This window comes from Agaricus bisporus, assembly GCF_000300575.1.
Source record: "Agaricus bisporus var. bisporus H97 unplaced genomic scaffold AGABI2scaffold_17, whole genome shotgun sequence".
Lineage (NCBI taxonomy): Eukaryota > Fungi > Basidiomycota > Agaricomycetes > Agaricales > Agaricaceae > Agaricus > Agaricus bisporus.
In genome coordinates, this window is record NW_006267352.1 from 442,383 (window position 1) to 454,470 (window position 12,088).

General features: G+C 47.5%; 5 protein-coding genes across 5 annotated transcripts; 3 read left to right on the forward strand and 2 right to left on the reverse strand.

The window, feature by feature from the left end:
* Positions 1-366: 366 nt before the first annotated feature.
* Positions 367-2,195, forward strand: AGABI2DRAFT_196179 (hypothetical protein; the record flags this gene model as incomplete). The annotated part of the gene is made up of 4 exons (XM_006457447.1): positions 367-532; positions 584-1,217; positions 1,273-1,720; positions 1,779-2,195. Coding segments are annotated over 4 exons (1,592 nt in total), but the record flags the coding sequence as incomplete, so codon positions are not given.
* A 1,413-nt stretch (positions 2,196-3,608) lies between these two features.
* AGABI2DRAFT_79647 (hypothetical protein) lies at positions 3,609-4,822 on the forward strand (the record flags this gene model as incomplete). The annotated part of the gene is made up of 2 exons (XM_006457448.1): positions 3,609-3,886; positions 3,949-4,822. The coding sequence occupies 2 exons, from the start codon at positions 3,609-3,611 to the stop codon at positions 4,820-4,822; spliced, it is 1,152 nt and encodes a 383-aa protein (XP_006457511.1).
* Positions 4,823-5,859: 1,037 nt separating this feature from the next.
* AGABI2DRAFT_196181 (hypothetical protein) lies at positions 5,860-6,779 on the reverse strand. Its single transcript, XM_006457449.1, has 2 exons — positions 6,477-6,779; positions 5,860-6,416 (listed from the first exon to the last, which is right to left on the reverse strand). Exons 1-2 carry the CDS (start codon positions 6,752-6,754, stop codon positions 6,017-6,019), a joined length of 678 nt encoding a protein of 225 aa, XP_006457512.1. The 5' UTR covers positions 6,755-6,779; the 3' UTR covers positions 5,860-6,016.
* A 1,306-nt stretch (positions 6,780-8,085) lies between these two features.
* Positions 8,086-8,717, reverse strand: AGABI2DRAFT_139839 (hypothetical protein). The gene is made up of 3 exons (XM_006457450.1): positions 8,679-8,717; positions 8,229-8,623; positions 8,086-8,172 (listed from the first exon to the last, which is right to left on the reverse strand). Coding segments are annotated over exons 1-2 (390 nt in total). The 5' UTR covers positions 8,681-8,717; the 3' UTR covers positions 8,086-8,172; positions 8,229-8,235.
* Positions 8,718-9,652: 935 nt separating this feature from the next.
* On the forward strand, positions 9,653-10,735 carry AGABI2DRAFT_147038 (hypothetical protein; the record flags this gene model as incomplete). Its single annotated transcript, XM_006457451.1, has 2 exons — positions 9,653-10,630; positions 10,691-10,735. The coding sequence occupies 2 exons, from the start codon at positions 9,653-9,655 to the stop codon at positions 10,733-10,735; spliced, it is 1,023 nt and encodes a 340-aa protein (XP_006457514.1).
* Between the last annotated feature and the right edge of the window lie 1,353 nt (positions 10,736-12,088).

The following is a 12,088-nucleotide window of genomic DNA, read 5'->3' on the forward strand; positions in this document are numbered from 1 at the left end:
CGAGGGCAGTGGAACGATAAAGCTGGCATCGGTGGTGGGACGAAGAAAGATTGATCATGTTGTCACTGAGTACTACTTCGCTTGCACGAAAAGTGTGCCCACGCTGTTGATGATCATTTAGTATAGTTGGTCGCCCAGAAGGTGAAGTTCAAACATGATCTGGACGAATTGCTTTACCCGGACTCGGAGTCGTCAGAGCAGCAGTTCCATAGGTGATAAGTGGGAATATGAGTTCTGTTGGCAGATTAGTATCAGCAGAAGGCAAGAGAGAACACCTAACCCCAGGCTAGGGTCTGTTCCTTGATCCGCACGCAAGACATATTATCGCTTATTTAGTGAAAAATGAACTCCTGGGTTTTCTTTTTACCATGATATACCCTCTCCGACATCTCATAGGCCGGTCCCACAGCATCTCCAGATCTTATGCTCGTCGTACCTTTCATTCCTCATTGCCAATTCTCGCGAAGAAACTCGAGAGGTTTAGGCTTGCCGACATAGGGGAAGGTATCACGGAATGTGAAATCATCAAATGGTATGCTGCCGGCGGGTTTCTGTATTTGTGACTCATTCCGAGTCATCATAGGTCAGTAGCACCTGCTGCCACCGTTGCACAATTCGACCCGTTATGCGAAGTCCAGTCTGACAAGGCCAGCGTGGAGATCACGTCTCCCTTTGACGGCGTGTTGAAGGAAATCCTCGTGAACGAGGGAGATGTAGCTAAAGTTGGACAGGGCCTATGCCTCATAGAGGTAGAAGACGATGGCACAGGTGATGCATCTACCAGTGACATACCTCAAGACTCGGGGTCGCAATCCTCGTCCTCGTCCTCGGCTCCCGTATCCTCTCCCCCGGAGCAAGAGACGGGCAATATATCTCAGTCTACAGAGCGACGGTTGCACCCCCTTGATCCGAACTACGTCGCCCCTACTCGCCCATCGAATACGTTCCAGTCATCAGACCAAAACAAGCGTGGAACTCAGGACGTGTTGGCGATGCCTTCCGTGAGGCATTATGCTCGTTCTAAAGAAGTTGACCTAGCTCTGTTGGCCCCTGGTTCCGGCCGGGATGGCCGCATCGAAAAGGGTGATGTCGACGCTTACTTGACTCGGTCTGAAACAACTACTGCCGGAGCAAGTATGGCAGCGTCCGTCCAGCAACAGGATGTCGTGGTTGAATTGAACCGTACAAGGCGCAATATGTGGAAAGCGATGGGAAAGGTGAATAGTACTCTGATACTAGATTCTCAGGCGCGATGCTAACAACCTCCTTCAGAGCCTCGAGATACCCCACTTTGGTTACTCAACAACACTCGACGTTACTAACCTTCACAATGCCCTCGCCTCACTTAATTCATCAATACCACCTCGCTACCTACCAGCCGCATCACGCAAGCAAGAGTATCTTGCTGTTGATCCTTCGTCAATGTTCCCTGCTCCCAACCAGGATGTCGTACCCGAACCTCAACAATTTAACAAACTCACATTCCTTCCTATCCTATTAAAAACCCTCTCGCTTGCAATGATGGAGTGGCCATTGTTCCGTGGTAGTATAACACCGGAACTTCCGGAGAACGCGAAACCGACGTTGACGATCCGTTCGGGTGCTGATATCGCTCTGGCATTAAGCACGCCTACCGGTCTTTACACGCCAACTCTTACTGGTATAAACGGTAATTCTGTGTTTGATATCCAAGCAAAGTTGAAGAATCTTCAACACCTCGGTACGTATCTTCTCGTTGTTCAAGTCTGACAGGTAATTAATAACCAATATTCCTTCAGGTCGTCAAATACCCTGTGGTCTCACACCAAAAGAAATGCCTAAACGTGGCGGTACCATCACCGTCAGTAACGTCGGCAGCATAGGTAAAGGTATCTTTGCAAGTCCATTATTGGTACCCGGAGGTGGTATAGCCATTTGTGCTATTGGAAGAGCGGAATGGGTTATGGATGTCGGCGACGAACATTGGGATAAGGTTTTAAAAACTGGACAACGGAGGTTGAAGTTGCCTATTAGTTGGAGTGCGGATCATAGAGTTGTAGAAGGCGCTGAGATGGCTGCGTTTGTGGAATGTTGGAGAGCTTATGTTGAGGATCCGGCGAAGATGATTGGAACTTTGGTTTAAAAAGTGTTGAACGCTTTGGTTTTGAAAATATCAATACAAACTTATAAATCTTTATCAGAAACGTTCGTTGGCGAGTTCGTACTAGTCAGGCGTGTAAGAACTGGAATAATCATTTAACAGCCGCAATCATCGATAGTATTAAAACCCACGTATCGATACATGTCGGAAGTCCGGAATGGAACACTCGGGTGATTACACAGCGATACCCCATCATCCGGATCAACAAACGAAGCTTCTACATTCAATTGGGTCGCGCACATGATGAGCTCTTTTCTCTTCTGTCGGATGGATCATGCTCGTACAGTAGTAGCGAAGGATCAGGTTACGTATGATAAGCCAAAGGAAGTCCTTGTACTTGTGTAACGTTTATTGGCAAAGGAATAAATTTGCACTTCGTATAATAATCTTAGGGCCTGAACGGGACCCCGCAAAGTTATCTGAGCTTCTCTAATGTCTACGATGACCCTGATGGGTATCTCGACTCGATGGCAACGTGATTTAAATGGATAGCGACTTACAGTATGGCTGGGCTTGATTTAAACAGTCCTCTCCTTGAAGCAGAGCGATGGTCGCATCGGGGATAGCCCATTCACCCGCGATTTTATCCGGAATCACACCCTGGATTATCACTATACCCGAATATAACCTGGTTTCTGATTGATTTTCAATTGCTGAGCATTGAGCGATGAACATAGGGAATACAATTGAATATGTCATGGCTGGGTCTGGGAAGAATTCTGCGATGCATTAAATACGACCAAATAATGCCATGCGCTCGATTTCAGGTACGAACACTCTTCAACATGATCACGTTGTGAAGTTTTGATGCTGACGGCTCCGACGATGACCCCGCCTCTTCCCCTTTCTCCTTTGCCAGATAACGCACGGTTATCGGTGAAAGTTAAATGCGTGGCTCCCGAAGAGTTTCTTGGCAATGATTACTTGCTTAATCCATGTCATGAGCATGATCTTGGTGCTAGAGAACGAATCAGTCTCAGTCAAGGACTCGTAATCACCTCCTGCTTCTAAATCCATTCGTCGCTCCATACCTTACGCTTCCGGAAATGCCACGCGATACTCTTTTGATTCGCGAACAACGTCAGATAAACGGTCGTTCCTGGTTCTCCCTTCCTCTCGGATAATATTCTCACGTGGACAGGAGTTTGCCTCTTGCGAGAGGCATAGCGGGAAAATACAGGAAATACCCAACATTATAGTGAAAAGATTAATTATACGAAATAGATCCGAACTTAGGCGCATCGGACTCGGAACTCAACGCTCGTATGGCGATCTAATTTGAATGGGACACATGGCACTCCACGTGTCGAAGGACCTAGTCTCAGTCACTATTACCGACAAAGAAAGGTCTGGGCAAGCAAGCAAAAATCTTGACGCTCACTACCGTGTTTTTACCGGGGCCTGTATAAAAGCAATGAAAGGTCGTTGCAGATCGTTGTGAGTCTTTCAAGGCAAACACTACAGCGCCATGATTTCCTTCAAGCCTCTTCTCCTTGCTGCTTCAGCGGCTGTGGCTGCTATGGCGATGCCGCATTTCGCCAACAACACCGAGTCTCATTTACTTCTCCCTCGCCAGCTCATCACTACCAGCTCTACGGGTAATGTTAACGGCTACTTCTACTCATTGTGGATGCAATCCAATACCGGTGCCACGATGGACATCCAGAGTGGCTCATACAGTATGAATTGGCAATCGTCTAGTCAAAACGTCGTTGGTGGCATTGGCTGGAACCCCGGAAGTTCTCAGTTCGTGGTCATGCTCATATGAATATTGGCACTAATGGATCTGACGGTCTTGACAAATTTAGAGCGATCTCTTACAGTGGTAGCTTCAATTGCGCTGCGAACTGCTACTTGTCGATCTATGGATGGACCGAAAACCCACTCATCGAGTATTACGTCGTCGAATCTTACGGTACCTATAACCCTGGTAGCGCAGCTCAACTCTTGGGTACCGTGAACTCTGACGGTGGAACATACAACATCTACCACACCGTCCGCGTGAACCAACCTTCGATCCACGGAACTGCTACGTTCGACCAGTTCTGGTCCGTCCGCACGTCCCACCGCGTCGGTGGTACCGTCACCATCGCCAACCACTTCAATGCATGGGCGAGTCACGGTCTCACCTTAGGTTCGCACAACTACCAGATCGTTGCTTCGGAGGGTTACCAGAGTGGCGGTTCCTCCTCCCTCTCCGTCTCCCACGGAGGAGGTTCTACACCCCCGCCAAGCACAACCAGCAACCCAGGACCCATTACCACTCAGCCCGGTGGTGGTGGTGGCTCAACCTCCCCACACTGGGGTCAATGCGGTGGTCAAGGATGGTCTGGCCCAACTGCTTGCCAATCGCCTTACACTTGCCAAGTAATCAATCGTATGTTTTCCGCTCAATTCTGGATTAATTTTTTTCTGACGTTGTTGCGCAGCTTATTACTCTCAATGCTTGTAAAGGTTGGGTTAAACGATAAGGTACGGTTCATTTCCGGGGCTGTGATAAGAATTCTACGTCTCACACAAGTTGTGTATTCTCTTTTTCTTTCTTTCCTTGCAGATGATAGGTTATTAAAAGCGGTTTCTTGGAGGAATCAGATGATTTATACGTCGAGTCTAGTGCTATCGTTTGTTATCGCTGGACTGCTTTGTTCGCGTGTGCCTCTCGAATGCAATGGTTTTTCTTAAAAAAACTTTCAGAGGTGAAGTTAGAGGATTTTATGTTGAGCGTGGAACTAGCGACGGAGGTCTTTGGCCTCAGGGTCACAAGTCACTCTATTGTCCCCTCCCCCCCTCCGGTACAACGCCTCACACAGATTTTCATTCTCTGGGAAGCGTCACGCGATAAATCATCAACAACAACCTCTCGGACTATATTTCAGCAGCCATTGTTCCACGCCGCAGAGACCCCAATGGTAGGAATTGACTGTATTTTTAGGGAAAGGGTCGTTCAGGTGCTCCGGGTTCCCTAGGCTCATAGCCGTGACGTGAGGATAGAAATCGCAACAGGCCCCACCGGGCATGCATACAGTTTTTATTCCGTATCGTCTCACATGGCATCTGGTATACATCGCGGCTGACGGGACTTCTTTGCATATACTACACATACGCACCGACGACCTCATAGTTGGCATAACTATTTACGAACGCCCATCTTGTGGTCCTCACAACCCGGATTTATCTGGTGCATATCATGCCGCTTACACCCACTCATAGCCTAGCAATGTCGTTCTCGCGCACAGGCAGATGCTTTTCTTTGATCTTTGCACTAATATCCACCTGCTGAGAGCAAGTACGCCAGAAGTTACTCCTACTTTAAGGGGAGTTATACGTCGCTAGGAACATGGGTATCGCGACCCCTCTCGACTCCCAGGGACTCAAATAAGCATGCCACCAGGCTGGAGATCTGAACTTGCCCCATGCTCCTATGCGTGCAATATACATTTTGGGAAATTGCTCGACACTGGAGATAAAGGACGCAATTCTACTCACCTCAATCTTCTTGTCATATGTGCGTGTAGGTCTACGTTGCTTTGAGATTATGCAGGTAAAGCGCGAAGGTTTGATGTTCAGTTCCATACATTATCCTCCTCGGAAAAACCCTTTTGATTTCATGGACCTAATTTCGAATTCGTCACGAGTGCATGCGCGGATAATTATTCGAAGTCTTGGCAATTATCCTTTAATCTGAATCAAAATTAAGCATCGAAATAAACACCACGTGTACGGAGGGAGGAAATTCAATAGTCTTCGAGAATCATAACTCTCCACAAATAGATATGACAGTTCACCGCACTAAAAACTTTGACATTCAATTTCGATCCGCGATTCCGATATTTACAAAATGGTACACAAGTAGTTCCAATACAAACTACATTCTTTTTAATTGACGGTGATAGAAGAAGAACCGCTGCTCTGGAAACCCTCCGAAGCAACGATCTGGTAGTTGTGCGAACCCAACCTAAGACCGTGGCTAGCCCATGCATTGAAGTGGTTGCCGACGTTGACAGAGCCACCAATGCGGTGGGACGTGCGGACGGACCAGAACTGGTCGAACGTCGCAGTTCCGTGGATCGAAGGTTGGTTCACACGGACGGTGTGGTAGATGTTGTAGGTTCCACCGTCAGAGTTGACAGAACCCAAGAGTTGAGCTTGGCTACCAGGGTTAAAGGTACCGTAGGATTCGACGATGTAGTACTCGATGAGTGGGTTTTCAGTCCACCCGTAGATGGACAGGTAGCAATTTGCGGCACAGTTGAAGTTACCACTGTAGTTGATCACTCTAGATTCGATAACCGTCAGATCCATCAGTGTGAAGATTCATATGAACATGATCACGAACCTGCTACTTCCTGGGTTCCAGCCAATTCCGCCGACAACGTTTTGGCTAGACGTTTGCCAGTTCAAACTGTACGAGTTGCCCTGAACATTCATTGTGGCACCGGTGCTGGATTGCATCCACAAGGAGTAGAAGTGGCCGTCAACAAAACCAGTGGAAGGAGTATTGATAGTCTGGCGAGGGACGAGTAGGTGAGATTCGGTGTTGTTGGCGAAATGTGGCATGGCCATAGCGGTGAGAGCCGCTGAGGCGAGAGTGAGGAAAGACTTCATAGAGACCATTGTACTCGAGTGTTAGCCTTGAAAGGTTTACAATGGTCTTTACATTGTAGATTTCATGGCTTTTATACACAACCTTCGGTAAAAACACGGTAGTGCGCGTAAAAAATTGGAGCGTTCAATGGCGATTTATCCGTTGACGGGTCTATGGAACCTCGACACGTGAAGCTGTGGAATACAATAATAGTACCCCGCCACGCGGGCGTGTTGAAATCGCTGATGTCCTGGTGACCACCTCGTGAAAAAAAATACCATCCGGGTGAGGCTCAAGAGGAAGAGTAAAGAGCGCGACTTAGACTGATTAACGCGAGCAGTCGGCAAATGACATATACTGACATATACCAGTAAACTTTCGTTTGAAATACCCTTTTTTGAAGTGCTCTAACGTACATTCACCAGTAGCATGTAGTGGAAGAGGTGAAGATTTAACAATTCGGCCATCAGATCCGACAATTGATTCCGAACGATTTGACAGGTATTCTGATGATCGACTCGACCACGTTTTCCACGTGGCCAGAATCCGATCACAGTCGAATATTTTGAACATAGCAAAGTTTGGACACAATGGTGACGCAGTGGCATCCCGTGGTGCTGCATTGGCCTGGATCTCCTTCAAACGCCGGAATTGCATCGGGCCATACTCGGTCTGAGAGGCTGGTCTTGAATCAGGAGCTCTCAGAAGCACTTATCACCTGATCAGACAATGACACTCGTTGTGGGAGTAATGGTCGACTTTTGGATACTCGTCCAACTCAATTACTTGACTTGTAAATTTAATCGCACAACCATTACCCCGGAGGTTGATCAATGCGCAGTTTTTCGCATTTGTTTATCCGCGTCATCAACCATGGTGTGGCATGGACTGATGGACATTGTCAAACTACCAGAATCGACCGGCACAGTGCGTTACTTTGCCAGGTGACCCCATGTCTCCTGTCAGAAATGCATGTCGCCATCATATCTGAATTGCGTCTAAACTCTCACTTGGTCTATGGCGCTCCCTCTTTCAAAATACACAAGCCGTGAACCGCACATCTCAGCGAAAAAGTAGCGGAGCAGCAACAATCGGGACTATCGCATACCTGGAAAGACGGCGAGGTGTGTATGCTGTGGATGGAGTGTAAGTGCAGGCGGCTAGCTTTCAACATTGGGCCATGAACCTGCGCCAATTCAGCTACATACTCATAGTCTCGTACCGCTGCCATTGGATCACCCGCAAATTTTCTGAATATCAAGGGGGGCAGAAATGCAGGGAGGGCACCTCTGCGGTAGGCACCTTCTCGTGGTTGAATAGGATGAGAAGGCAACGTGAGAGCTCATGGGCAACAATGATAATACATGAGACTTAGATCGGATGAAATTCTTTTTATTCATGAATAACGAAAGGATTAAATTTAAAAAGGCCTGAACGTGAAGGAGGACTGAAATGGAGCAAATAAGTAGGGGCAGTGAACACACAACAAAACAAAAGACTCACTTCCTGATCAGCAGAAGAATTTGCGAAACCATCCGGGCTCAGAGTGGAGCAATTTACGGTAGTATTGAATGAGGTCGAGGTCCTGTGATTGTGCCATTTCCTTGTCGGACCGGTTGGTAGCAATCACCAAAGCTCGCGCCACCTTCCAATCGTCATAGTAGACTTGAGCTACGCGGCACCAACCTCTCGGAGGCCGTTGACGCCTGATATCGTCAAAGGCATCCTGGCACAAATCATTTTCGTCGCCTTCAGGGATGTTATGTATTTTGGCCCATCGTTCGAGACAATCATCTGGTAGTGGATACGCAAAGAGCAGTAGAGGAACGAAGGGCTTGCCGCCTCGCAATGGGGGAGGTGCTGGGATTTCGAACGCCGAGTCGGAAGCGGAAGTGTTCCTGCAAGTAAATTGAAGGAGTGAGCAACGAAAGCTTGAAGGCGGGATGGACTGACATCGGGAAGTTTTAGGTGGCAAGCTATGATGTGGTTGAACCGATGCTTGTGCTTGATTCTTCTGCAGGTATACGAACATATCACGTGATCGTGTACACGCGAATAGTATTGGTAAGTATAGTTCTATTGGGTCTACAGATCATCCGAGATTCCGATACTTAAGCTACTTACTCCAAGATACAAGGATTCCCACTGCCATGCTCTGCCATGCATGGTCGGGTTACCTGGAAACCCATAATTTTCTTTACCTTGAACGCATAGCCCGCAGGCACCGGTAATCAGCAGTGGATTTTAGATGATTTGCAGCTTGAAGCCAGGTGGTTTGGCTAGAAAACGGGTCGCCACAACACTTGAGAATAGCTAGCTATGTAGCAAACAAACTAAGAATCAAGTACGGAGGTAATCGGCATGCCGCATGGTGTTTAAATCTGGTTTAAACAGTGCCAGTACCGTATAAGAAGATCTCTTTGGCGAGGAAGGAATTCTACAAAGCACATCAGAATCTGATGATGATGATCAGATATCAGATATCTTACCATTTAGATTGAATCCGACTATATAGCTTGATGGAGTATGTTCTTCGGACGTATAAGACGAAACCTGGATTTGACCTGGATGATCGTGAAATGGACTTTCAAAGTGGGCTTCGAATGATTGCCCTTACATCAGGCGGCCCTGTTGGGGTTTAGCACATTCATCTGTTACTTCTTGAAAGGTTCTATGCGGCTCTGGCCCTCGGCTTAAGGCGGCTTTGGTTTTTGAAAATCTCAGGCTAGGCCAGGGCTGGGCTAAAGCCCAAGCAACAAGCGGTGGTTGCTTCCAGACTAAAGCCGAGCAGAAGCCAAGGTTTGTGCCTGACTTAACCCGGCTCACAGCCTGAGACCGAGCCACTGTCGTGGGAACAGATGAACGATGAATGGATTATCGATATAAGGCCAGTCAGTACCTTGGCTGCACCCAGTCTACGTCCACCTATGCCCTCTCATCAAGACTTCATACTTCCTGGCATTCGTGCTGACCCTACGAACGCAAGACTAAAAGCTCTAATTGTGCTTGCTACGTTTGCATACAGCCGACAGTGGAACCGTCGCCGCCTGGAAAGCCATTGGTATGGCTTGTGGAATCAAATCCTCTCCGATCTCATATTTGATTTGGCACCGAACCTATTCCTTGTGCCACAACACACTATCTACTTAACTGAACAAGAACCTAATGATCCCGATCTTTCTTTCGGAACGGTCGCTGAAGGTGCTGCTAGCGAGAGGATCCCCGATTTTGTGGCGTTGGCTGCTGTTCCCAGACTCCGGAACGTCGGAAGTGCGACGGATCACATCTTCCCCTCTTCCTACGACTCTTGGAAAACTATGAAACTCTTGGCTTGCTTTCCAGCAATGATTGTACAACTAAAGCGTTCTCCTCCGCGATCCCTTCTCCAAGATGGTGATTTCAGGGACATTTTACAATCATACATCAGTGCGGCTACTACCGAAGCAGATGATTCGGCTGCTCTAGCATTTCACAATAAGCAGAACCGCGCGTTGAAGAAAATTGTGTTAGTTGCTGTTTCAGGCGAGTGGTGGAGGTTCAAAATCGGTCTCCGGGAAAATTATGAAGTTCAGATGAATTTGGACTCTAAGTTGAGTATGGAGAACGAGGAAGATGATAAGGATGAGACAAAGAAGGCGAGAGCGAGCAAAAAGGGGAAAGGTAAATACATCCCGAAACTGTACACCATCCAACGACATGAAGATCTCGGACCTCGGCACATGGCACAACTGAGCTCAGACGTCAAGAAAACTGAGCCTCGTCCTGGCACATGGTCCAAAAACATCCTTTTCGGAACACCAGCCTCTAATCAGCGACTCTATTTCATTCATGAGTTGCTTAAGGAGATTCAACACGGCCTAATTGGTGAAGTTGATGAACACGCCGACAATTTTCAGAGTCCAGTGGTACGAGCTCTCACACATACGACTTTCCTCAGGTTATCTCTGACATCGTCGGCTTCATAGGTATCGTCCGAAGATGAGTTAGCAAGCTATGAAATCACTTCGTGAAGCGAACAACATGAGTTGAATGACACACAGTCCATTTCAGAAACGAAGTCTATGCAGTAGTTAGTTGAAGGAGTAGGTTAGATCCTTTTTACGGCCGACTTCCAAATGAAAATTACAGAAGATCTAGTAGAGTAATCATGATTCCATGATAATCTCGTACTCTTGAAATCCACTTATCTGATGTTATTTAACGCCAAGCGATAGTATCTTTGGTTGAGAAGACTACTGCTTCATACTACTTTTCATCGCTGTGAACGTGGGTCTACTTTTGTCATACACGCTCTCCGAACAATTGGTTTCTGGGGGCCACTCCATTTGGAAATTTTTACCATACAGAATGTGAGTGGGAGGCCAAACTGAGGCCAATGGGTACTAGATCTTAGAAGGCCGAGAAAGGATATGGTCGTGCCATGACGTAAACTTTTGATCGCGCTGACGCGCCCAGTTAGCTCCAGTTAGGGTCAAACACCTCGTTAAGAGGTGTTAGCTCACTCTGTGAGATGCTGCTAGTACCATACGTTCGCTAGTGGGGAGCTAGTACAAAAACGGAGAAAGAGACGGATAGGTGAAGACGAGGACGATGAATGGAAACTCGTTCGTTCTGCTTCGAGTCAACTCAAGAAAATTTTTTTATGGGAAGACTTGTCAGAGTCGGCTATCCACGGGAAAAAGAATAGCAGACTGTCTATGGGTGGCCAGCCTCTTTTATGAATATCAAGTGGGAGAGGAATGCCTGAGGGATGGTATCAGGGCCTCCGTGGCTAGCTCCTTCTCATAACCAGTCAGGATGAAGAGTCAGGATGAGAAGCAACGCCGTACAGTGAAGAGGCCATAAGGCTTGACAGTGGTATTACAAGAGGAAGTTCGATGAAAGACTTCCTGTCAGAAATGCTTCCCGTCATCCTATCTGTAGTATAACTGAACTCTCACTTGGTTTATGGCTCTCGCTCTTTCAAGAAACACGAGCTGCGAACCGCATATCTCAGCGAAAAGTGGCGGAGCAGCGGCAATTGGGACTATCGCATAGAAAGACGACGAGTTGTGTATGCTGTAGATAGAAATGTAAGTGCAGGCTGAGTCTGAACCTACGCCAAATCAGCTACATACTCTCAGCCTCCTACCCCTGCCAATGGGTGACCCTGGCCGTAAATTTTAGGAGTACTATGTGGGGATAGGAATGCAGGGAGGGCACGACGGCCTCTGCGGCGCGCCCCTTTTCATGGTTAGACAGGCAATGCGAGAGGCTATAGGGCGATAGCAATACTACAGGAGGATCGACGAAAGAAAGAATTTTCATTCATGAATAACGACAATATTACATTTAAAAAGGCTTGATGTTAAGGGAGACTGAAA